Source organism: Aptenodytes patagonicus, chromosome 7, assembly GCF_965638725.1.
Source record: "Aptenodytes patagonicus chromosome 7, bAptPat1.pri.cur, whole genome shotgun sequence".
NCBI lineage: Eukaryota > Metazoa > Chordata > Aves > Sphenisciformes > Spheniscidae > Aptenodytes > Aptenodytes patagonicus.
The window spans coordinates 2,073,269-2,097,648 of NC_134955.1; the positions used below are offsets into that span (position 1 = coordinate 2,073,269).

At 56.5% G+C, this 24,380-nt stretch overlaps 2 protein-coding genes across 2 annotated transcripts in view; both read right to left on the reverse strand.

The window, feature by feature from the left end:
• Positions 1 to 19,030, reverse strand: part of KDM2A (lysine demethylase 2A) — a 52,786-nt gene extending 33,756 nt beyond the window's left edge. The window contains exons 1-3 of the mRNA XM_076343726.1: positions 18,981 to 19,030; positions 18,534 to 18,561; positions 16,910 to 17,014 (exon numbers count right to left, since the gene is read on the reverse strand). Coding sequence (XP_076199841.1) covers positions 16,910 to 17,014; positions 18,534 to 18,561; positions 18,981 to 19,000 — 153 coding nt within the window. The 5' untranslated portion in view covers positions 19,001 to 19,030. The remainder of the gene's footprint in view (positions 1 to 16,909; positions 17,015 to 18,533; positions 18,562 to 18,980) is intronic.
• Positions 19,031 to 20,324: 1,294 nt separating this feature from the next.
• On the reverse strand, positions 20,325 to 22,213 carry RHOD (ras homolog family member D). The gene is made up of 5 exons (XM_076343336.1): positions 22,085 to 22,213; positions 21,298 to 21,385; positions 20,864 to 20,973; positions 20,594 to 20,728; positions 20,325 to 20,492 (listed from the first exon to the last, which is right to left on the reverse strand). Exons 1-5 carry the CDS (start codon positions 22,211 to 22,213, stop codon positions 20,325 to 20,327), a joined length of 630 nt encoding a protein of 209 aa, XP_076199451.1.
• Positions 22,214 to 24,380: the final 2,167 nt, after the last annotated feature.

Genomic DNA, 24,380 nt, shown 5'->3' on the forward strand with positions numbered 1-24,380 from the left:
TCTACTCCCCTTTAGTTTAAGGCCATTAAAGAAGCAGAGGTCATAGTGCTTCCCTGTGCTTTTTTGACCCTTAGCTGTGCAGGCCCTGTCCAGCTGAAACATGTCTCAAATCCTGCCCTGCGATGCTGTCAGACATCAGCTGCCTGTTGCAGTTCCTGCTGGGACACCTTGGACTGCTCTTACTGTTATAAGGACAGCAGCTACAGGAGACTTAAGATTATTTTGCAGGTATCTTATTCCTTACTAAATCACACCAGGGAAGTTCTAGGCACACCTAGTCCAGGCAAGCACGCTAATAACCTTCCAGCATGACTAGCTTTTCACTTACCCCCGTTCCCAGGCAAGCCTAGGAAACAAGGCCTAGGACTACTGGCCCCAGCAGGCAGTTCTCCGTCGTTGATTAGAGGATGCGCATAACGAAGCAGAGGATGCTGGGCCCTGTAGTCTGCGGGTCTCACCTGCTTTGGAATCAGGTGGGTGGTGGCACACTGCAGGACCAGGCTGTGGTCTGCATTTTCAGCTGCTCCCTTACTCCAGACACTTCTAGTTGGCAGGTTTTGGGGAAAAGCAGCTCTCTTGCCTTCGCTGGGTACAAAACTTCACAAGATCAAAAAGGTCTGGCATGCTAAATGCTGGTACGAGGCAGCTATATCCAAACGATTCTCTTAATAACTTATATTTGGCTCCCAGGCTGGAAGCCTGAATGGGCCTGAAAGGGCTCCTAGTTAAGCTACACAAGAGGGGTTACTGCATTGGGCTGAAACTCAGGCATGTCCCATTTGACCACGAACCTCCCACCTTGGGAGACCTGGGCTGGAGCTGTGTTCCAGCCCACAGGCACGATGACCAGCTGCAGCTCTGTTTCAAGCAGACATCTCTCACGGTAAAGAGCAGCACAGGCCACTTGACAGCGCTTGTCCAAGGATACCAGCAGCCTGAAAAAACTAGGTAGCAGCAAGGTACAGTACGAATGCACCGTGCAGGTAGGTAACCAACATACTGGGAACATCCCTCCTCTGCTGTCACCTCGCAGACACCCTGGTGTCTGGCTGACGTGCTCAGATTTCCTTTATCCTGGTGGAACGTCAGATGGCATTAGCTGGCTTGCTCCTAGGCACTCTTCTACAGCTACTGCCAGGACAGGAAAGGCAGGGCGACACGCAGAAGTTTTACATGGTTTAAGTATAACTACAGCATGGCTGAATAAGCATCCTTGGGAGCCTCCCCCAGGCCACGACCGCTGCAGCCACACAACTGAGTATTAACCCAGCGCAAGCTCAGTCTGACAGCTCCCTTTAAGATTGCCTTCTGGAGTGGACACAGCTACTGCCCTGCTAGACTGCATGCCACATCAGGCATTGTCAGTCCTTCTGGAAGCGGCACCAAGCCAGCAGGGGCTTTGGATTGCGTAGGCCAGCTAATTTAACAGAAATGTGACCACACGGCCAGGCCTGATCCAGATCCCACTGGTGCCATAGGTGGATGCTGCACTCATGCTGGGGGTACAGTCCCAGCAAGAAAGCAGTCCCACCAGGACTGAACGACCCAAGCCGAGCTGGGGTAAACTGCCAGAGATGCTACGCGGAGGAGCTCCTGTTCCCTTCCCCATCCACCTGCTCCCTCCCCGTGCCCCATCGCTGCTGCTGCCGCCCACGTGGTGCTGGCTCTAGCGCTCGGTCACTCCAGTTTGGCATTTGGACCACAAGACCGCTTTGTGTTGGTTAATCCTGAGCACAAATTACAGCTTGGAGGACAGATGCCACTCCCACCCTACGTGAACGTGCAGCAAACGATCTGGTCACTCACTAACAAACTTGAAGGCTTTATGACCAACGAAACACAACGTGTTTCAGAGGAAGCCACTCCATCAGCCCAACCTGCTGTGGACTCGCATTACATGAAACAGCAGCAATACAATCTTCACCTTACTCCAGCTAGATCCACCCATGGATCTGCACTGTGGGAGATCAGGGAAGCGTTCCGACTCTTCCCTGATCTCGTTCACAGCACAGCCTCCGAGGCAAATGGAAGGCAGCCACACCACAAAGGTGCAAACACAAGGAAATGGGCAGAAGCACCTTAAACTCTAATCCCTTTGCAATGGGGAAACAGGGATGCAGAACGCGGAAGGAAAGGGTCGTCTCCTCCAGCTGAGCAAATTCCAAAGTCTAATGCTCCTGTCATCAGCACAGCATCAGCCACAAAACCCACTCCACACTCCCAGCCAGATCAGCTTCGCTTGTTCCTGTGGGTAGGGAAGAGTCTGGCCTCCTAATTTGCACGGTATGTAGGAGAATAGGATCCCAGTCATGGCTGAGGACCCAAAAGCACTGCCACAATACAAATAGCTCCCATCAGTTATACAACGCCTCTCGTGTACTCGGCCAGGGCCACAGTGCTTTCATGTCATTGTTGTCTTGGGAGGGTGGGGAAAAACAACATTTCAGTGCGCACAGAGAGCAGATAGGAGGGAAGAAAGGCCTCTGCACTTCCAAGCGTGCGTTTTGGGAGAGACAGCATCTGCTGCGACTTTGGGCAAATCTCTGCAGCAGAGTTTTCCCCTTCTTGGAGTCTGCAGCTTCCTCACAGCACAGTTACACAAACCACAGTTCCCTAGCTCCCCAAATCGGGTCTCCATACAAGGATAGATGTGGTCAGTGTACAAGCCTAGGGCTTATGTAGGGACACTCCAAGACTCCTTTCTTCTCTGACGTGCTTTGACCCTCACCTGCCACGTAGGGAATTGCTACCTGGCTAAATAACTGGCTACAGGTGATAACTGCAAAGGGCAAGGGACATGCAAAGCCATGACACACTAATGCCAATCTCACCTTTCCACTAGCACACTCTTTGCGAGAGCTGCGCAAATCCTTCCTACAGCACAAAGTTTGATCTCTTCCCGGGAGGAGCCGTCTACTTTTGTCCCACAGCCCGCACCAGGGCTGGGTCTTGGCCGAGTACCCCTGCCCAGCAGATTGCTACAGCCCTTCTAACTCTTCTTTCTGCTTCTTGGTGCAACCCCATCCAGGCAGGCCTTGCCAGAGCACACCAGCAAGTCACAGCCCTGGACTCTTAAACTAAGACTGCTTCTTCGCGGGGGTGGCTCAGCTACTGGGAGTTCTTCCAGTGTCAACTGTCGGTTCAGCCAGGGATGCGTGACTTCCAAAAAGGAGATCAGCAGATGCCCCCAAAACTGCCATCCGTGAGAATGTCCCAGATGAAGCTCAGTCCCAGTGAAGCAAAGGGTAAGAGTCGGGCACATTACATATATATCTCTGTCGGACAACCTCAGCGTTCAGCATTAAGCAGCAATATTTAAATATTGCCTTTTTTTTTTTCAGCTTTGTGATCTGTGTTAGGATCCAGGCATTTTTCATCCTGATGAGAGTTTTACTAAGGAATAACTGACAAGCAGTCCAAAGCCTTTCTCTCTGTGCCAGGCAGGGTCGAGATAAAGGCAGTTTATTCATCCTCCAACACCAGACAGCCAGCAATTCTCATCTAAGATAAGTTGTCCTTCACCATTTCTTTCTGGCCCTCTTGGGTACCATTCACTTAATGTAGGAAATAGGAAGCATGAATATTAATCCTGCAGACAGCTCTAGTGCTATCCCTTCTATTCTGATCCTTTCACCCGCAGTCTCCTTCTCCCAGGGATGCCAGGGGAAGTGCCTCATGCAGCTCCATGATGGTACTCTTCAAAACCCTTCCTTGGACACCTCTCTCTCCATCAGCAAGCGCTGCCTTGATAGAGCACAGCTACCTTTAACGGCAAAGGAACTGACAGTCGGCTGAAGAGAACCAGAAGACTACTCTCCTGTGGGGTTTTTTTTTTTTGAGAGAAGAACTAGTACAAGGTCACATTTGAAAAAAGAACAAGCCGTCCTTTCGCTGAAAGAACCTCATATATTTACAGAGTGAAACCAACAAACACCACAGTATTTTAGTCACTTCCTGTCCTGCCTGCTGCCATTCCCTCCCTGATCTCCCAACAGCTCCATCTCCCAGTCCCCAGGAAGCCTCCTCCTGCTGTGCCACAGCTCCTACCACTTCAGGAGACTAGGGCACCCCTCACTTTTCCTCTCCTTGCACCTCCTCCCCTTTGTCTCCTGCGTTTCCAGAGCAGCTTGCCTGGTCTGAAGCCTCCCACAACCCTCCCTTATTCCTTTAGAGGAAAGATGTTGACATGAAGAACGCAGTCACATTTCACTCCCGTTTCTGAACTCCCTCCTTCCAAACGCCCCTCGCTGAAGGTATTATAACTTCTACCTGGCTCCCAGCGTATGTACAGAGCAGCGTGACTTACCAGTGGATCTCTCATTCACCACTGAGCTTTGTCACCAGGTGCCTCCTAGCTACCCATCCCTTTGTAGGTTTACTTTGCTGAAATGCATCCAAATTGGTAATAAACCAACAAACTCAACTGTCCTCAGTTTATGAATTTAACTTCTCACATACTTTTACAGCAATCAACTATGGCTCTTGTCTAGGTAAGTTCAGACCTTCAACATCCAAACTTGTCGACGGGTGTTTTAATCTTGAGCGAGTACCTGTGGCAAACAGCAGTGTCCAGAATTCAGTCTCTGAGACACGGTGCTGAGATCCGCCAGCAATTAACAGCCACCCCCCAAAGGTCACGTGAGATCCGTTATACCAGTGGGAAAGGCTCCCGTTTCTCTGGGAAGGCACAAGGCAGAGGCAACGCCTGGCAGGAGGACAGGCAAGCACGGAAGCAGCAAGGCAGACCCAGGGCAGGTGCCAATGCCAGAACTGACTAGGCAGGGAAGACACTCCCTTGCAAGTATTTTCAGGTACAGCGTGAAGAACCAAGGCACAAAGATTATGACACCCAACCAGCAGTCTGCCAGGTTACTGCTTATCTTAAGCACAAGAGCTTTTGCTTTCTATATTCCTCTCCTCCAAGCCTGCACCTCCCACTTCAGATCCGGGTCTAGGCTCCAAGCTCTGGTCCAAACAAGTATGTTACTTGTGTTTCTCTCTGCCAGCAGAGAGGCAGCAGGCTTCTGTCCTCTGTGCCTCCCCACCTCCAATCACTTCGGTTTCTCCTCAGCTCTTCTTCCTCCCAAGCATGGGAAGCAATAACTAAACCACAACACCTCCTGCCACCCTCGAGGTACAAAGAGCCCTACAGAGGTGGGCCCATGTCATTCTGTTAGTATTTTGGCTCTGCAGAGCCATTTGCTTTGCCAAGCAACCAGCAGTGCCCCAGAGACGATCAGTAAAGTGGTCCTAGGCTCCCTACTCCCCCAGCTAGAAGGAGGCCCCACAGCAGGATCTGAAGAGAAGACCAAAATCCCCCAAGCAAGAGCCCCAGGACAATCTGTCAGTGGCCGTACCTGTCTCAGTGCAAGCCTGGAGGCCAGCCCGACGCTAGGACAAGCTAGCATGTGGCTAATCTTAGCAGCTTTGCGTGCCCTATCAACCAATGATGACTATCTGGACAAGATAAACTAAACTAACTCTTTTGCTGCTTTGTTTCACAAAAGAAACCCAAGAACTAACCCAGCAGGCTTAACCCAAGTTAAATGCCCCTCATTCATCTGTCTCTCTCAAGACCTGGAGAGCAGAACTGGCGTATCCCACGTTGCACATTCCCGGACAAAGACCAACTCAAAGCACCAGGCTGAGGAGTGAACAGGAATTTACGCAGAACTGGAGCCCTTCCAGGCTTCACAGCTCCAGGAGGGATTCCTATCACAAGCAGGGCTGGCAGCGTTTCAGAACGAGCAAGGAGAACGCTTTGGTTTGCACTTTTGGGTTACGAAATTGGATGTACGCAAGGAGTAATTGGGGAATTGGAGCAAGGCTGAAAGAGGCAGGTGGGGAGACGGCACCAACAGGCCAAGCAGAACTCCAGCAGCTGCTGCTAACCCACACACTGACCAGCCACAGCAGCAAAACCACGGGACAGAGGAACGTGCTAGATCAGATCACAGATGGGCAAGTCTGGCAACAGTCCCAATAAGGAAACGCTACTCCTAGGAAAGGATATGGCTTCTCACTCCACTCACCTGCAGCGTATTTCACATGCAGCCACTGTCCCAACTAGCTTTTATGGCGCTACTAACCCTCAGACTGCCCTTACCCACTGCCAGCCATAGCACCCTGGTACCTGGACGAACCCTGCCTGGATTCTATGACAGCTCGAAGCAGCTCATGAAGGACCATCAAATCCTCCACCATGCCACATTTCAGGACCGAACACTGATCCTCTGAGCCACACAGACTATGTTAAAAGCCACTCTTTGACATTCAGCCTTGTTATTTCTCAAGTAGACCGAGCAAACCCCTTTAATTACCTCCCACCCATTCCAAACCAGAAGAAATCCAAGGGAAAAAAAACTGCTGCCCTTTCCCTGCCAGGGTGTCCCCAGCACATGTGCTATGCAGTCAGGCAGGTGAGCATTACCAGCTCTGCTACTCCTTTTGCTTCGTACAGGAAGGCAACAGAGCATCCCCAAAATGGAACCAAGTAGACCAAACTTCTCCAAAAAGGCAGGCTTGAAAATTACACGCACTTAACCCATTTTCCCGCTTGGGAAAGAGTGGCCTGTTTACCTCCAGGCTGCTGAGCCCACACAGACCACCGGGCAGAGACCCAGCAGAACCGGCACAAGGGACAGACGGAGCCACGTGCATTTGGGGACAGAGGTGCAGCTGATCTAGCACGTAGGCCAGCACTACGTGACTTCACCCCTTGCTGGGACAGGCAGAGCACCTCTCTGTCCACAACACGGTGGGAGTTCAGAGGACTAGCTTGGATTTTTCAGTGGGGAAGAACACACCCTCCAAGTTTCCCAATGCCCCAACCCAGCTCTGCAGAAACGGGTTGCCAGCTCTATCCCATCACGCAAACTGAACAAGGCTGGACCACAGGACTACTTGGATAGCAAAAGCACAGGAAGCTTTGGGGTTTGTACTGCAATTCCTGCTAAGCTGACACTGTCCTTTAAAGAGAACAGCAACAGGCTACCTGAATTGCAGGCTTTAGGGCCTAGGATGCTTATCAAAAAGGAAAACAACCCAGGGCCATTGGGAAGAACATGGACAGCGTGTGAAACCATCTACTAGGAAGGAGATTTCCTCCTTACTCTGCACTGTTACACCATCACTGCACACACTCCCTCCCCCTTTGCTCCACAAGAAGCCCAGTACTTGCCCCTTCCTTACTCCAAATGGGGCAAAGGGGCTCAGGAGTTCAGTGACATGGTAATATTTATGCACAGTGAATCAGAGACACTGAGGCAGTCTAACCCTAAAGGAGCGTACGTTGCTAGCCCTCTCCTTTCCACTTCCAGCTGCCTCGGCTCGATCCCAAGACTACAGCTCCTGAGAGCCAGGGGTACATGGGAAAGCAAGGGGGAAAGCAGGGCACTCTTGGACTGAACACCACAGGCCAGCCTCTTTTTTTCTTTTTAAATACAGGCTTTTCTGCTCTTATGCCTTCTGATTGTTCCTCCAGCATTCGCTTTGCTGTCTCTTCAAGTTCTGGAGCACCGCCTCTCTTCTCTCTCACGCTGCAGACTTCCACCGCTGCCTCATGAAAAGTTAGGCAAGGTAAGAAGCAACATCAAAAAGGACCATCCCCTCTGCATATCTTGCTTGTAGTGAGAATGCACCTCACTGGTTGGGATCTGCTTCTTTAGATAACAGTTCTATCAAGCAACGTCCTGATCCTTCCCCCAGTTGCCTTTCATCAAGCGACCTCTTCTCCTAGACTCTGTCAGGACTGGCTAAGACATGACAGCATGATTCTGCATGATTCTGCAGTCAGTTCCTAACTCTGAGGACTGGCACTAAGAGAAACCACAGACGATGATCACACCCCGGAGCCTCTTCCTTGACATAAAAGGGTGTGGGATGTGTGGGGGGTGGCTTTATTAAAACTCTTGCTTGTGTACAGTGTGATAGCTAAAACACGTAAGATCCAGGGAAAGACAAAAAGGAGCCAGTGTTTAGTGTACTGTAGGGAGGAAAGTTTACCGCTCCACCCACCACCAATATGAACTTTTCTGGTTGGCAGCAGTAAAAACTGCCAGTCCCCCCCCCGCCCCAAGCTCGCTCACACACACGAGCACATCACATGCAGCATCATGAACCACACTTCAGTTCTTCTGGCAGCAAGGATGCCGCCCAGATTTGCATCCTTCCAGGCACCCAACCTGGTCGGAAGCGCTACAGAGAACGTACCTCCGCACCAGACTACTGCACAAGCATAAACCCACCTATGTCTTCTTACTACCCTGCAACCCCAGCCAGATCCCAGCCCAAAACCTCCTTCAGTCCAAGTTCCTGGGACTTCCACAGGGATTCACAGTCCCTGGACAGCCAGCTCATGCTGTTTACTATGGTACTGTTTCTACAGCAACAGAGATGCACAAGCATGGATGCACAGAAACAGAACAAAGAGAAACCCTGTCAAATAGATCCATCTCCTCTCCCCCATCATGGGTTCACAGGCTACACTTTGTCATGAGGTTTATCTGAACCATCTCAAGTGCCAGCAAGCAACACCTGCGGACAGCTGTACGTCTTTCTCACCTGGTTCCTAGGAGCTGGGAAAAAGAGGTAAACAGGAAGGATCAGCAAACAGAAAACTTTGAGTTCATCACATCCTTTCTGGTCTCTCCAGACTAAGCTCCAGGCTGTATGAGCAGAGCTCTTCTAGCATCAGTGACCTACAGCAGCTCACGCTCATTCTCGTTATGCCATCCCAGAGCCTGTGATTTCCCTATCAAATGAGTGAGGACAAGTAAAAACTAGCCAGTGTGGTCCAATCGTTAGCATGCAGGCTACCTCTAGCTGGGTGGGGGACACGGCACAGAGCGTTTCCTAACTGCCCAAGATGCAACACAGAGGTGGCAGAGCATTTGCTCCTAGAGCTGCTACTTGGCAGCACTGACAGGACCTGAGAGGTAGTGAGTTAGAGAGGAAGCAGTAGGAACATGCTCCCGCTACTCCTTGGCCCTCAAAAATCAGAAGTCATTAGTGTCCTTGCCAAGGGAGATCTGCAGGTACCTGAAGGTGGGCAGCACAGGGAGTTCAGATCACTGTGGAAAGGGAAGAACACCACCGAAGTTCCCTACGGCCCCCAAGAGGCTCTTGAGACACCCTACCCTAAGCCCTCCAGAAAAGGAATCGAGCCTGCACAAGCACTTGTACAGCAAAGAGTTTGATCTGCTGCTCAACTAGCTTGAGACCATCCAAGACTAAAGATAGCTGCGATGCTCGTTTCAAATTTTATTGACAGGCTTTTTGATGATGCATTTGTACAAGTGCAGTCACAGATAGCTTCTTAGCTTCAGCTGAAATGGTCACATCCCATTTTCCAAATGGGGGCATATGCCTATCCATTGCTCCCTGCTCCCTCCCAGCAGGAGGGTTCTGCACAGGTTTGTTCTGTCTGACCCCCACCCCACAAACATCAAACTTAACCAAGATCCCAGGTTCTCCAAGCCAACTGGAGACAACACTTCCAGTTCTGAGATACATGCTCCCCACCCTTCTTGCTTCTGACAGCTTAGTATCTTTGATATCTAATTATAGGCCGTGTCATCCTACCACGGGGTTTGCTCTTCCACTTAGCTCTTTTGCTTTTCCCAAGGCAACCAAGCAAGATCCTTCTCTGCTCTCATCTCCCCCTCCACCAGGGCCAAGAACGGGCAGGACATCCAGTAAGGCAGATCTGCTCAGCTACGACAACTCCTGTTCTCTGAGCATGCCAGTACGTGCTTCAGTGCAGCAGCTGCCCCCAACCAACTCCTGCCACAGGATTGCGCTGTCCACTGCCACAGCTGCATGACAACGCTCAGTGATTCAGCGTGGTATGCCATGTTCCTCCTCACTTTCTATCTCTTCCACTTGCCTTTAACCTCTTCAACCCAAATAAACGCAGATCAGGCATTGTGTAAGAAAGTCTGTGCTGTGAACTAATAAGTCAACTCCAGCAGCAAATTGAGCTTTCCAGAGCTCAGGCTACCCACTCAGAGCTCACCCAGTGTTTCCTCCTCTGGAATCAGCCACACTCTTCCGTCATCAGCAGCACCAGACATCTCGCCCTGAAGACAAGTAATTGCTTTCCCTCATACATTTTCAGAGGACAGTGTTAGTGCACCGCCTTGTTCCTCCACCTTCTGAGCATACTACCACTTCCCCCACATGTGCCATTTCTCCCCAAAACCCAGCCAGTGACCTGTAGACCCCCGTCTAGGTGGCTCCTGACATAATTAGCCAACAATAAAAAGGTACTGGGGGCATGGGTACTGCTCTCCTAACTTGTTAGTGTCACCTCCAGGTGGGATAACCCTGTGAAAACCTACTCCTGCTTATTAACAGGAGACATAGATGCAACTTGCAAATATTGTTTGGTAACTCACAAGTAACTTCAAGTGTTCCTGCACTGTCTGGCTGCTCGCTCACTGCAGCTTCCAGGACACATTCAAGGCACAGCCAGGTTTGGGACAGTAAGAAACCAGCAGAGATATTTACCTCCTGCGTTCCTCTTTGCTGACACAGAACATCATCCAGTTGGTTTCAGGGACGTATTCTCCCAGGGACCAGCACACTTGCATCTTTCAGGATCTAAATGCTCACAGGGATTTCTAAAGCTTTCCAAAGATAGCCTTCAGTTGCTGCTAGCTTCCACCAAAGAGCTGCCCAGATCAAATCTGAATAGTCCCTAAATTATTTAGAGCTCAATTATTACACCTGGGTCATTTGGAATGACTCATTTGTAGTGTCTTCAGTTTGAGGCAGAGGCATGTGGGAGAGATTAATTACCCTACTTGCATAGGTCCTGTCTAGACTAGGAAATTGAGGTGTGTCCAGCAGACCAGCAACATTTGGCCAGACAGAGTTTCACACAGGGCACGCAGCAGACAAACTCCGAGCCCTTTCAGGCAACAGGAGGGAGCATCACTCACTTGACAGGGTAAGGGATTGCCAGTGTCAAATTTCAAACAGAGAAGCGATGTACAACCTCTCAGATTCTCACCCCAGCACATGTGGCTCGTCCCACGCTTCAGTACCCGCAGGAACTACACTGGTAGGCTCACCCCAGCACACATGCATGAGTCCCAGGTCAACGGGACCGGCTCTGGGAAAGCCAGTATCCAGCAGGACTGGCCTCTGTCAAGCACACCAAGATCTCAGGATGACAAACACCAGCAACCGCAATGGATCATAACCTGGTAGTGAGCAGCGTTACAAGGAGTACAAACAAGAAGTCAGGCTGAACCTGATGGGAAGGCATTGCTCCTTGCATCCCACTGTTGGGACAGTGGGAGCCATTCAAGATAGAGCAAGGGCAGCTGCTTGACCAACACAGGGAGGGCACGCAGCTGCATCCTCCTCTTTGCTACCTTACCAGACATAAGCAGTGTCCTGCCAGCCCACAGCCTGCTCCCCGCTGACCTCCCTCTCACAGCTTTGAGGCCATCTATCCTCGCGGTGCGAGGATAAGGGCCGGAACTTTGTCACGAGTGTCACATGAACGCTAACATGCATGGGCCTTCCTGGCCCCCTGGGTCGTGTCCTGCATTTGACATCACCCCATCCTGCAGAAAGGGTTTGGTACCACTGATACGAACAACTTGAAAACCACAAGATTAGAGCCGCTGTGACTCTGGGCACCTGTCAGAGCCAGCCTTGCCATCCCTCAGGCATGGGCCGCGCACACCTGAGCGTGCTGGTATCACTCCACACCACAGTACGCATGGCTGCAAGAGAAACCTTTTCCTCCACGCTCCCCAAGCTCCATCCCTCAGCCGATGAATCCACATACTGTAAAGCTCACATGAACTCTCGCCCGGGGGATAGTGTGGACACCAACATGTAAGGACAGGTTTGCTTACTGCTGTTTACAGGAGAGGCCTCAGTTTTTGGCTGGTAGGGACAGGCAGAGGCCTCCTCTCAAATTTCACGTGTAAGGATCTGACCAGAGGGCAGGGCAGTGCTACGGCAGGACACAGACTGCCCCAAGCGATGGGAGAGACAGCATTTCACTCTCTGGCTCCCCCCTCATCTCCCATATGCTCGAGCACCCAGAGCACTTGTCAATGGGTGGGTCTCCTTCTCTACAGGCCCGTTTCCCTTCATGGGCGTCACAACGATCTCCAACAATCAAAACAAGGGTGCCACCACGCCCAGCCAGGGATGGTCACTCGGGGCCCAGGCACCACGATACCTTCAGCAGGAGCTGTGCCCCAGCCCCAGAGAGCGCCCGCCGCCCCGAAGGGAGGGTGCGGCTCCACCGCAGGCTCTCTCCAGCAGCAGAGCCAGTTTAAGAGGTTCCTACTCCACCCTGTCTCCCCATCTCAGACTGCCACCTCTCCAGTCTCATCAGCTTTGCTGGTGGGGCGGCTAGCTCACTAGCCCAGCACAGACAACAATTTGGATTAGATGCCCCCCTGCCGACTTTCATCTAGGGCATGATCCACAATCCCCTGAAGCAGCATTCAGCTCAGGGGCATCAGCTCCTGTGACATGTACAGGGGGAGGGAGAGAACCTCTTAAACCAGCTCTGCCACACCGGCAATCCTAACTTGGAACCACACCCTGAGATATAGACTGCTGACTTGACAGCAGCAGAGAGACCACAGTGGGCAGGATTTGTTGTTAGGGTAATGGCACCCTCCTGCTATGCTCCTCCAAGCCATTCTGAGGTGATCCAACGCTGCTGCCCTTCACTCCTCACCCCGAGTGGTGTCACTGAAAGCGTACGGCACCAATTCAGTGATGTGCTAATCCCAACTCGTAATTCATGGAGTCTTGCTAGTCTTAGTTCACAGTAAAGACCTGGCAAAATTAGCCCTGGAGCAGACAGAAGGCGAGATTTCCTCACACTTCCAGAACCCAGGAACACTCAATGACTCCCCTGCAGAAGGGCAGGCAGACACCAGCCCTGCGTCCCACTGAAGAACCCTTCGGCAGCTCCGCAGATTCACACAGATCTGGACGGGTAAAGTGGCTTTGCGTGTGGTGAAGACTGGAGTAAGAGAGAAACCCCTCCTCAGCGGAGCACCCCGCACACACTCAGTGCTGCAGCAGCGAGGCAGGCACACCTCACCTCGAGCACGACAAGCACATCTTTAGAAAGCGTTGGGTCAAATGGTCCCTCCGGCAGCAGTTCCCAGAGATATACTGGCCAGTTTGCTGAACAGCTCCCAAGCACCACCAGGAGATTCCTTCCCTGCTGCCCCTCCTCGTGCTCGATGACCTAGCACAGATCTGACCTTACCAAAAAATTAAGTTACATATATGCAACAGTTTCTCCTCAGTCTCAGATCACCTCATGGAGATCCTGGCGAGTGCCGAGGCGGTGCAAGGCAGACAACCTACTCTGTGAGGAACCTGTCTGGACAGCCTAAACCAGGCAGAGTACCCGAGTACCACAGCACCAGACCGACTGAATTTCTTTTTCTCCAGAGCTGTTAGCCCATAGCCAGAGCTGCTCATGTTGCCGCCCCTGCCTTTAAGAAGTCCAGGCTCCAGCTCCCCAGTGTGCCCTTGGCCTCCTCATGGGGAGCTGAACAGCTTGGTGCGAGATGGGCTGGGCGCGACCGCCCAGTGACACTCAGCAGAAGACTTCCAAGCCTCAGAGAGGGACCATCGCATTGTTAGTGCCGGAGCTGGACTGTCACTCAGACCACAGGATACAACAGAGCATTTCAGCTCCTCGATTGAGGGCCTGCAAAACATGCATCTACAGCTTATAAAACCAGCACCTCAAACCAGTCCCCGAAGTACTGCCTCATTATAGAGCTGAGGAGCAGAAACATATATGCAGACTTAGTCGAAAACTACTCCGGAGTGTCTGACAAGTCCCATCCTCCACTGCTCACGGTGCAGGGAGGCCCAGCTGAATCTCTGGGCGAGAGACACGGATACCCCTTAACTCGCTGCTGTGCGCACTCTCCCTGCTCATGCAGCATCATCCACAGGCTGCCTCTCCCTACCTGTGTCAGCCTCCCAGAGCCCACTGGGACACAGCTTCTTCCACAGTTTAATTGTTTCAGATGGGTGCAAGACATCCTCCCAATGACACCCCTGCATCCAGACCAACTCACCCAGGCCTTTATAATCTCGGGAGTCGTGGATGTAGAGCCTGAACTAGGAATCGAGCACAGTTAGAGCAGTGCGACCCACCTAATGTAAGTGTCATTATACTACACAGGGATGTGTGAACATCTCTCCTACAAGAGAATTCTTGTAGGAGCGCGACTACATCTGAAGCAGAGGTGAATTTCCCTTCAACCCCCAGGTCTTTCACCAATACTGACAAATCTGTTCAGAAAACATACATAGATCGGATTTTTGTTGAACCAGAGGAAGGTAACAGTATTACTCACTAAATAAAATAACACAAAACACTCAAGACTTCCTCTACACCCTGATGGAAGCCAGTCTGGTTTTAAGGCCAGGGTGACACACCAAAGATGCTGTTGGTGTAATTACCCTGGCACACCAGATTGTAAGCTTCTCTTGCCATCTCGGGCCACCGGTACCTTCAAACCATGCTACTTGCCCATGCAATTAATTCAGCTCCTTCACCACTATAAAGTATTCTGGCCAAGGTTGTTTGGCTGGTAGGACTACTATCACACTTGGATTTCTCTTTTTTTTTTTTAAATATATTTATTCTTTTGCTATCACACCCACATTGATCCCCAGTCACACACAAGAAACACAGCTTACAGCAGCAGAAACATACTGTACTACCAATTACCTGTTTCCCTACCTAGAACTTTTAATGTAGGCATATTAAAACCAAGTCCCAAGACCAAGGCATACGTAGGAATAGGATATTCAAATAAGTCATATTCAGTACTTTTGTCTTCCTGGATAATTCACCCATGATACCTTGTTCTGCAAGGGCCAGAAACACTAGCTAAGAGAACAGCCCCCCACATTTCAAAGCATGCATCTCGAAAAAAAATAATACTCTTCTAAAGGTCCTTCAACAAGGGAGCGTCACTGACACAGCAAGAGAGCGTAACTAGCTGGAAGTTCCCAGGAAAAGCGAAGCAGGAGGCATGAACTAAGCCTCACCTACCACACAGGGGTCATGCCTCCTCCTCTCGGCTGCAGGCCAGCAGGCACAACACGTACGAGGCCACAGAAGCCTAGGCGAGCTTCGTCCTCCGCTTGCTGCCCATGGGCCTTCCCAAACCCCTTAAGCACGCAGCTCATCAGTGTGCAGCCATTTATCCAGCTTAGCATGTTCTGCTGGGAGTCCAGGCCACCTACGTTAGGACAGCAACTCTTCCTGGCGATTTTTATTTGTGAGATTATAAGCATTTTTAAACTGGTAAGTTCCTGGCCGCTAATCCCCTTCATCTGCCCTGTCTTTGTCCAGCCATTTTGGGTTACTTCAGCTGGTCAAAGTGTAGCTAAGATCGTAGTTTAACCAAAACCTGAAGCTGGCATTGCCTCCAAGAGAAGCTGTCCTGCCACCCTGACTGCTGGCTATAGAAATGGTCACTTCCCAGGCAAACCAGCACCCTGAGCTGTGCGCTGCACAGTTGTGGGAACAAGTGCGTCAGGACGAGGGAGGAGGTGGGACTGCTGCTTTTGGCAGCATCGCCAAATTAAAGCATCCATCGAAGCGCTTGGGAAAAACAAGCCATCTTGAAGGGCCCACAGATGTATTACAGTTTGGGGGTTTTTTGGTTTGTTTTTTTTTTTCTTTTTAAGCACCTTCTCAAAAAAGAGAAAAGATGAAAAACCACTTCAAATCGGAGTCACTTCAGGTTCCCGAAGCGGGCTAAGGCGGCTGACTATAAAAGCATAGATGCAAGTCACCAAATCATCTAGTATGAGAATCCTCTCCGCAAAAAGTAAACATGCAATAGACACCAAGCAGCACCAGAAAAGGAGCACACCTTCAGCAAACCAGCTCCCCAGCACCCTTTCTATGGCCAGGCACCCAGCAGCGACAAGAGAGCAACCAGAACGGCTCATTCTCGAGGGCAAAGCTTAATGCCGAGTACCACGCTGCCTCACACCAAATGATTTCAGAGTATTAAAGGATAAGAATTTACCTTTACAGACAGCACCTTGAAGGTGAGGGTACACTTACTGCTGTGACTCAGAGATAACTCCATCACAGCTTCAGCTATCACAGAGCTGACACTTGCCCTTCCCAGGGGGTTTACAACTGCTTCGAAACAACGTGAAACCGACCTGCGGGAGACACAGCAGCTTCCCTCCTTCCCCGGGATCTCCAGGAATATCATCTCAGACTCTCAGAGCAGATGCTCCCAAACTGCTCACAGTTACGGCCCAAATCCCAGACCGGCGGCTTCACGCAGTCCCCTGAACAGCAGCACAAACATCAGACGAGCCAGAGCTCCTGACAGGGCCTAACTAGGACCCGACATTTGGAACAGCTCCCTCCGAAAGAAAACACGTACACATGTGCACAGGCACAAGTAAATTTGAGCTTGAAGCCGAAGCTGGTTTTCTCAGATTTCGCAGCACACTCAAATCAAGTCCAGGCCAACATAATGGTAACACACAGTACTTCAGCTTCTCTGCTTGTTACAATCATGTGGAGAAAACCTGCTGTGCCAGAAACTACACCAACACTCATTTCATATTTCTATCCAGCAGCTTCGCAAAGCATCTTATCTAGACTCAGCCCCCAACCCTCCCCTCTCCCAGAGTTCAGCAGCCAAGTGCCCTTCATTAAGGCAAACTCAGTGACACAAACAAGACCCACAAAGCCATCTAACCCACCAGCAGCTGAGCTAATACCTCTGGGCAGGCTGCAGCGATCCACCACAACTCTTTTTTGGATTATCTAAACCTGTTGCCAGTAAAAGCCTTTTCTTTCTTCAGTTGCAACAGAACCAAGAACAGAATTCGATTGTTAAGGGCCAATACTGACCAGTCTTTGGCTGTAACGGATCCTTTCTTCCTCAGGCTCCATCTCCGACTCTTCTGAAGAGAGTGAGAAGGACACTCCAGGACTGCTGTCTTCTTCCTCTTCCTCCTTTGAAGTCAGAGGGAAACAGTGAAGCAGGGCACACAGACACGAGACGCCTACATCCCTCATTTCTTTGCTCATTTTGAGGCCGATTCCATATCACTGTGCAGGGCTAAGAGAACACAGTGGATGAGCCCACCTCAACTTTTAATGCTCCCATTCTAACTTTAGGCATGACCTAGGGTAAATGACTTTACCAGCTGTTCTGTAACACCACATGAGCTGCAGGTCTCAGATGAGGAAAAGACCTCCGCTCCACACTACCACCAGCACAAGTGGCAGCTCAGTTGGCCCACACTGGGATATGAAACGGGCAAGCTGCTGTCAAACGCTCGACGGCAGTCAGGGAGCAGTCTGGTTTCCCCAGAGTACAAGATTATGCGTTAGAAAACCAACTCCTCCAAACACCACGATCGCCGTCCTCTGGATATCCTGTACTGTGGCACTCGGGAGAAGCTACACAGGCACAGAACATCTCCTGTGAACAGGGAAGGCGTATGGGACCTCTCCTACATACAGCGCTTGAGCACGGCTGCAGGTAGGGGACTAACTCCTGGCTCGAGAAGACCTACATGCTCAGATCTCAAAATCTGCCACCTTGTGACACCACACAATAACATAGGAAAACCTCCCAAGGCGTCAGATGGCACCTAAACTTTTTTTTTTTTAAAGGAAACGAATTAAACCAAAGCCTAGGTATACTGCAGCTCTTAATCCCCATGCCAGACCTTCGGGGAAGGAATCTGCCACCCCGTGTGGTGTTACAGAACCGCTACCATAGTGTGGAGAGAACTGCTCTTCCCTGACCCTCTGAGCATGGTTTGACAGCAGAGCGTTTCAAGTCCCGCTAGCATCTCCCCCGTCCCTGCCGCCCGTACCGCTCAGGACCGGGCTTCCCAGCTCAGCTAAGGCAGCCCAGGCAGTTTCCCTACACTTGCTAAACTCTGTTTATAAACACCCGGACGACCGGAGTGCAACACACCGGCCAAGCCAGCCCGCTCGCAACACCCACCGCCACAGCGCGGGGCAAACCCCCGGCCCGGTGCGGCTCGGCCAGCCCCCGGCCCCATCCCGCCCCCGCGGCGGAGGCCCGTCCCGGGCCGGCCCCGCCGCCGCGGCCTCCCCCCCCCCCCCCCGCCCTCCCCGGGGCAGGAGGGAGGCAGCCCCGGCACGGCCGAGCGGTCCGGCAGAACAAAGCGGCGGCGGGGGAAGCCCTGGGACGGCGCTCAGGACGTCAGTCCCCGGGGAGCTGTCAGCCGGCACCCTCCGGCCCCGGGAGCCGCCCGCCCCGCCGCCCCCTGCCCACCAACTTCCCGGCCCGGCCTCCCGGGGGCCGCAAGGAAGGGGAGACCCGCCCGCTCCCTCCCGGCCGGGGCAGCGGCCCCGCCGCCCGCGGCGCGACCCGGCGGGGGCGGCGGCCGGCGCCCGCCGCCCGGCCCCTCTCCGGGGACTCGCGGAAACTTAGGGGTCGGCCGGGGGCGGCGGGCCGGCGCCGGGGCCCCCCCGCCCCCAGCGAGTGGCTCACCAGGTCTCTCCTGCGCCTTTGTCCTCTTCTAGCGCCGAGACGGGGAGAAACAGAAGAGACGGAGGAGGAACCCCCGGGTCAGGCAGCGATCGCGCCCCGGGCCCGGGCCCGGCCCGCCGGCCGCGCCGCCCCGCGCCCCCCCGGCCCCGCCACCCCCCCCCCCGCGCCCTGCCGCCCCCGGTGCGGCCGCCGCGGCGAGCGGGCGCTGACAGCCCCGCCGGCCGCCCCGGGCCGCTGCCCGCTCCCGCGGGCCCCGCTCCCCGGCCCGGCGCCGCGTCCGCCCGGCGCCGCGTCCCCCCGCCGCCGCCGCCGCGCCCCGCCAAGCCCCCCGCCGCCGGGTGCCGGGCCGCCGCCGGCCTCGCCACCCGCCGCCGCCCGCCGCGCCGCGCCGCGACCCGCCGCCGCCGACCCGCCGCCCCCCGGCCGGGACGCGGTTCCCCTCCTCACACAGGAGCCGCCGCCGCCATTTTGAACCCGTCAGAGTCTCACATACACACTGACTCGGCCGCCGCACTGCGCCTGCGCCGCCCGCAACCTCCCCTGACCCCCCCCGCCGCCTCCCCCGCCGTCCGCCGCGCGCATGCGCCGGCCTCCCCCCCGCCCCCCCGCCCGGCCCGCTTCGGCGCCGGGGCACCGCGCGGGCGCGCGCACGCACCTCAGCGGCCCCGCCCAGCCGAGGCGGGAGCGAGCGCGCACGCGCGGCCTGGGGACGGGGCCGAGCACGCTCCCGCGAGACCGGCCCCGCCCCCGCCTGGCCCCGCCCCGCTTGGTCCCGCCCCTCCCTTCTCCGCGCATGCTCCCGGGGGAGGTGCGGGGCGCGGGGGGGGGGGAGGAGGGGGGAGCTCCGCGGGCAGCTGCGGGGCGGGGGGGGGCACCGGCACCGGCACCGGCACCGGCACCGGCAGCCGCCCGTATGCGCAGCTGTGTCCGCCCAGGCTTCACACCCATCCGCACACCTGCCCACACCTGCAGTCCGGCGTAAGGGGGGGGTCTATACACACAGACACGGGGACCCGGGCACGTGAGCGCACGTATGTACGTGTGCATAAATAGACACACGACTGGACATACACATACGCGCGCACGCACTGACACCTACATACGTACACATGCATATGCACATACGTACACGCAGACATGTAAACACGGGCACAGGTATCTGTGCACGACCCGTACGCGTACACAGGCACGCGTATACACGTGCAGCGCACACACGCGCGCACACCTCTGTACGCGCATACGCGTGCCCCAGCCAAAAAGCAGGAGGGGGCTCGTTCCCAGAGGCTACCCGGCCGCAGAGGGTCTCTGGCAGGACCCCGTCCCCCCGGTGCTGTGCCGGGGCTGCCCCTGCCCGCAGGGACCCCGCCGGGCTGATGAGTGTTGAACTTTAATGGCAGAACTGCATCGAAATCACCCCCTGTCGCCCCTCCCTTGCTGGCCTGCCGGCGGGAAGGGGGAACCCCCCCCCAAAAATCAGTTCTCTGCTCTCAGACCCCATCCGCCCGCGGGGCTTGGTGCGGGCAGGCTGGCAGAGGACGCTCGGACGCTGGGTTCCCTGGTGGGACAGTTTCTTCGTGCTCGGGGGGATGCCCTCCTGCTGGCACCCCATGGCGGCCGGCAGCGCCAGCCCCGCAGGGCCGGCTTGCGGGGGGGACACGAGCGTGGCAGCGGTGGCAGCGGAGGTCTGGCGGTGGCAGAGGAGGCCTGGCAGCGGCTGGGAGCCGAGGCGCTGTCCCGAGCCGGTGGGGGGGACAGCAGCAGGTCCCAGGGGCTATGCCAGGGGTGGGGGGCTCAGCAGAGCACGCAGCCCCTCCTGGATCGCCTCCTGCGTTGGCTCCGGCGGGCGGCGCTGAGGGCGGCACTGCAGGCCTCCGCAAAGATGTCCCTGACGTTCTCCTGGTACCTGGCCGAGCACTCCAAGTAGGACACGGCGTGGACCTGCCGGGCCATGGCCTCTCCCTGCGGGGAGCCGCAGGGTCAGACCCCCCCTGTGGGGCCCGGCTCCCCCACCGCCCCATGCTGGGGTGCATCCCTGGCCCGTCGGAGGGGGTGGCACTCGCCTGCTGGTAGGAGATGGGCTCCAGGTGTCCCTCCTGCAGCTTGCGCAGCACCGCCCGGTCCCGCCGCAGGTCGGTCTTGCAGCCCACCAGCAGCACCGGGACGCCCTTGCAGAAGTGGGTTACCTCCGGGTACCACTGCAGGGGGGGACACATGTCACTCGGGGGACGGGGACACGGGACGGGCAGCAGCCCCGGCTCCACGCCACCCGCCACGGTGGGAGGACACGCGGGGGCAGGGGCAGCGGCAGCCCCCCCCGGGGGCTGCGTTACCTTGGTAAGGATGTTGTCGTAGCTGATGGGGTTGGTGACATCAAAGCAGATGAGGACAACGTTGGCGTCCGAGTAGGACAGTGGGCGAAGCCTGTCGTAGTCTTCCTGTCCTGCCGGGCGGAGAAGCAGACCATTACGCACCAGTTCCCTACTGGGCTGGGTCCCCCCCTCCCCAGCCTGGGACCACGTCTGCCCCTCCAGCCTGGGGGCACCGTGGGGCTTTGGGGACAGAAAGGCAGCACTGCTGAGAGTGACATCCTCGGGGACCGGCGGCTGGCCGGCTGCGGGTTAACCCCTCATCTCCCATGGTCGGTGCATGGGGACACCCCTCCAAGGCATGACCCATGGGTGTGGGACACCCCGAAACCCACAGGCTGGCGGGGGGGTGGGACATGGACACACACGACTGCCTGCCCCGTCCCCTCCTGTCCCACCTGCCGTGTCCCAGAGGTGGATCTTCACGGGCTTGCCGCCAACCTGGAGGGAGGCCGTGTACTTTTCGAACACGGTGGGGACGTAGACCTGGCAGGGGACAAGGGGGGGCATGAGACAGGTCCTGCCTCCCCATGGGCAGTGGTGGGGAGCAGCGGCGGAGGGGACCCCCGTGGGCATGTGTGCACAGGATAGGGCATGGGGAGGTACCCGGGGTCAGGAGAGGGAAATGGGGGGGCAGGAGATGGTGGTGCCTCCCCGGGGCAAGTGGGGTGGGGACGCTCCTTGTCCCCCACAGCCCCGGGACTGTGGCTCTCCCCAGCCCAGGGCAGCGCCGAGCCTCACGCAGGCAGGATGCCCCGGTGGGACCCGGGGGGCCTGGGAGAGAGGTGCTGGGGTCTCTGCGGGCTGCCCCCCCTCCCCACACTCCCCCGGGAACCGTACGTGCCCTCACTGCGGGACAGACCCCACTCCTCATCCTGCGACCCCCCCAGGGGAGGCAGAGGTGCCCATCCGCCCGCCAAGGGGGGGCCGCCCTGGCCCCCCATGAGCCCCAGGCTGGGCCTCCCCTGGCCCCCCCAGCCCCATGTCCTGCTGCAAACGGCCCCGCTGCTGCCACCGTGCCCATCCCGTCCTGGGTCCGCTGCCCGTCGCCCGCGCCGCCGCTCCCCAGGAGCCTCCCCCGGCCGCAGCAGGTCTGCGTGGGGAGCCGCTCGGGGACGGTGACCGACCCCACCCGCGACCGGGTCCCACCGGGGCTGAGGTCCCAGGGGACAGGGAAGCCGGTACCTTGGGGAAGTCCCCCCTGGCGAAGGCCACCAGCAGAGACGTCTTTCCGCAGCTCCCGTCCCCCACGATGACAGCCTTGACTTCGGCCTCAGGGGGGCCCGGGCTGTGCCCCCTGCGCTCCCGCTCCATGGGGGCGGCCAGTGGGGCCGCAGAGCCTGCCCGGCCTCGTCGGGGACAGGGATGGGGACAGGGCAACGGGAGGCACCCGCCCGGCCCAGGGTGCGGCCCCCACCCACCCGCCGGGCCCGCCCGCGGCGCCGCTCAGGGCTGGGGTCATGGCGGTGGCAGCAGCCGGGGCTGAGGCACCACTGGCAGGCGGGCAAGGTCCCTCCTGCCCACGCGTGTACGGGCGTCCTCGCATGCACACGGCGCCTTGCACACGCGGGGTGGGGTGGGGGGACCCGCTCCCTGTGCGTGCCCGGGACCCTGCTGCACGCGTGGCACACGCTGCTCACCTCTGCCTCCCGCCTACGTGTGCAACGCTCCCTCTCACGCCTGCCCGCACACGTGCACAGCTGCCTGTTGCACACACACACACACACGACTCCATCCCACACGTGCAGCTCCTTTGCACACACACACACACACACACCTGCTCGCACGCCCGGCTCCTCCTTGCACACGTCCATGCAGGTTCTCTTGCACACATGCACGCTTGCACAGCTCCCCTTTGCACGCCCGCGGCTCCCTCCTGCACACACCCGCACACTCCCCTGCCTGTGCATGCAAACATACGTGTGTGCCCCATGACTGCTGAGTGTCTGCTGCGGGTGGGGCCCCTCCCCGACGCCCCGGCCCCCCCCCCCCGAGCCCGGGTTTTACTGCCCTGAGCACCCACGGGAGGCAAAGTCCAGGGCGGAGGCAGGCGCGGGGGGGGGGGTGACTCACAGCTCCGGCCCCCCCCCTCCCTGCCAGTGCCACCCCTTGGGTCACACCAGGTGATGTGCCGTGCCAAGCCCTGCTCGGCTGTGCCGTGCCATGCCGAGCCATGCCCTGCCGGGAAACCCTGTCCCTGGCGTCCGGCCCGGCAGGACCCGGCTGGCGCGGGCAGCCCCCGGCCCACGGTCTTTTCCCGGTGACCCCGGCACGCTGGCGGGGAGGGACTGCAACACCCCGCTTTGCTTGGGGACATGCCAACCCAGCGCTGTTCCCGGGGGCTCAGACGGTGCCGTGCGTGGACCCCGCATTGACCACCCTGTATTACCCACAGCGATCCTTGCCCACCTCCCCTGGAATGGGGACCCCCATGACCCCGCTCTGGGAGGTGGGAGCTCAGAGGGTGCTCAGACATGAGGGATTTGGGACATGGGGCATTTCTGGGTGGTGGCCGGGCTCAGGGAGCCCCGTGCGTGGGTGGCCCCTCCTGCTGGCTCCCCCAGCCCTGCCGCGGGTGCACCAGCTGCCCGGGTGAGCCAGGCAGGGGTGTTAGCAGTCCTAGCGGCAATTAGCCAGCTTAAGAGCCAAAGAAGCAGCTTTCTGCCCTTGCCGGAGGAGCAGAGGGCACCCGGCACTTGGGGGGTGCTTTGCCCGCCATCTGGCCATGTCCCCCCACCAGCACAGGGGAGCCCAGTGGCTGGAGGGGACACGGAGGGCAGCCGGTGCTGCTCTGGGGAGGAAGGAGAGACCGCGTCTCCCACATCCCAGCTTGGAGGTCCCCAAGACCTCCTCCCCGCCGGTCGGTGCCCTCCTCTGCCACGCCAAGACCCCGGCGGGGGTGAATGGGCGCTTCTGGTATAGGGGTGCAGGGAAGGAACGGGGGGGATCATGTGTGCCGTTCCCCGACGTTCCCCCCAGCCCTATGGCTGGCTCATCCCCTGCTTCCCCGCCACCGCCCCCCCCCCCGGCTCCCTCGGTAGGTACCAGCCCGGCCAGGAGGGCACTGCAGCCCCCAGACCAGCCGGGACAAGTCTGAACCGACGGCTCCAACACCGAATTCCCACCCAGGCCTGATGCACGACAAAGATGGAGGAGAGACAGCGGCGATTCACATGCCGGGAAGCTGGAAGGCAAATGCACCCAGTAATGAACAATCTCAGAAAGATGCCAGCATCCGGGCAGGGTGGGGGGAGGAGATTGGAGCACAATAAAACAATTAGGAAGGTGGTAATTACCAGTCTAATGAGATATCAGGTTGAATCCTAAAAGCATCGAGATTCTTTCACAGCAAGATGTAGCTGCTGCAGTATTCATCCTCTGGGGTATTCTCTCAGACAAAACATTTCCTTTCCAGCAAGACCAACCAAAATTTGACAGGAGAAGATGCTCGGTGATGTAGCCTGTGTCTCTGAAACTGCCC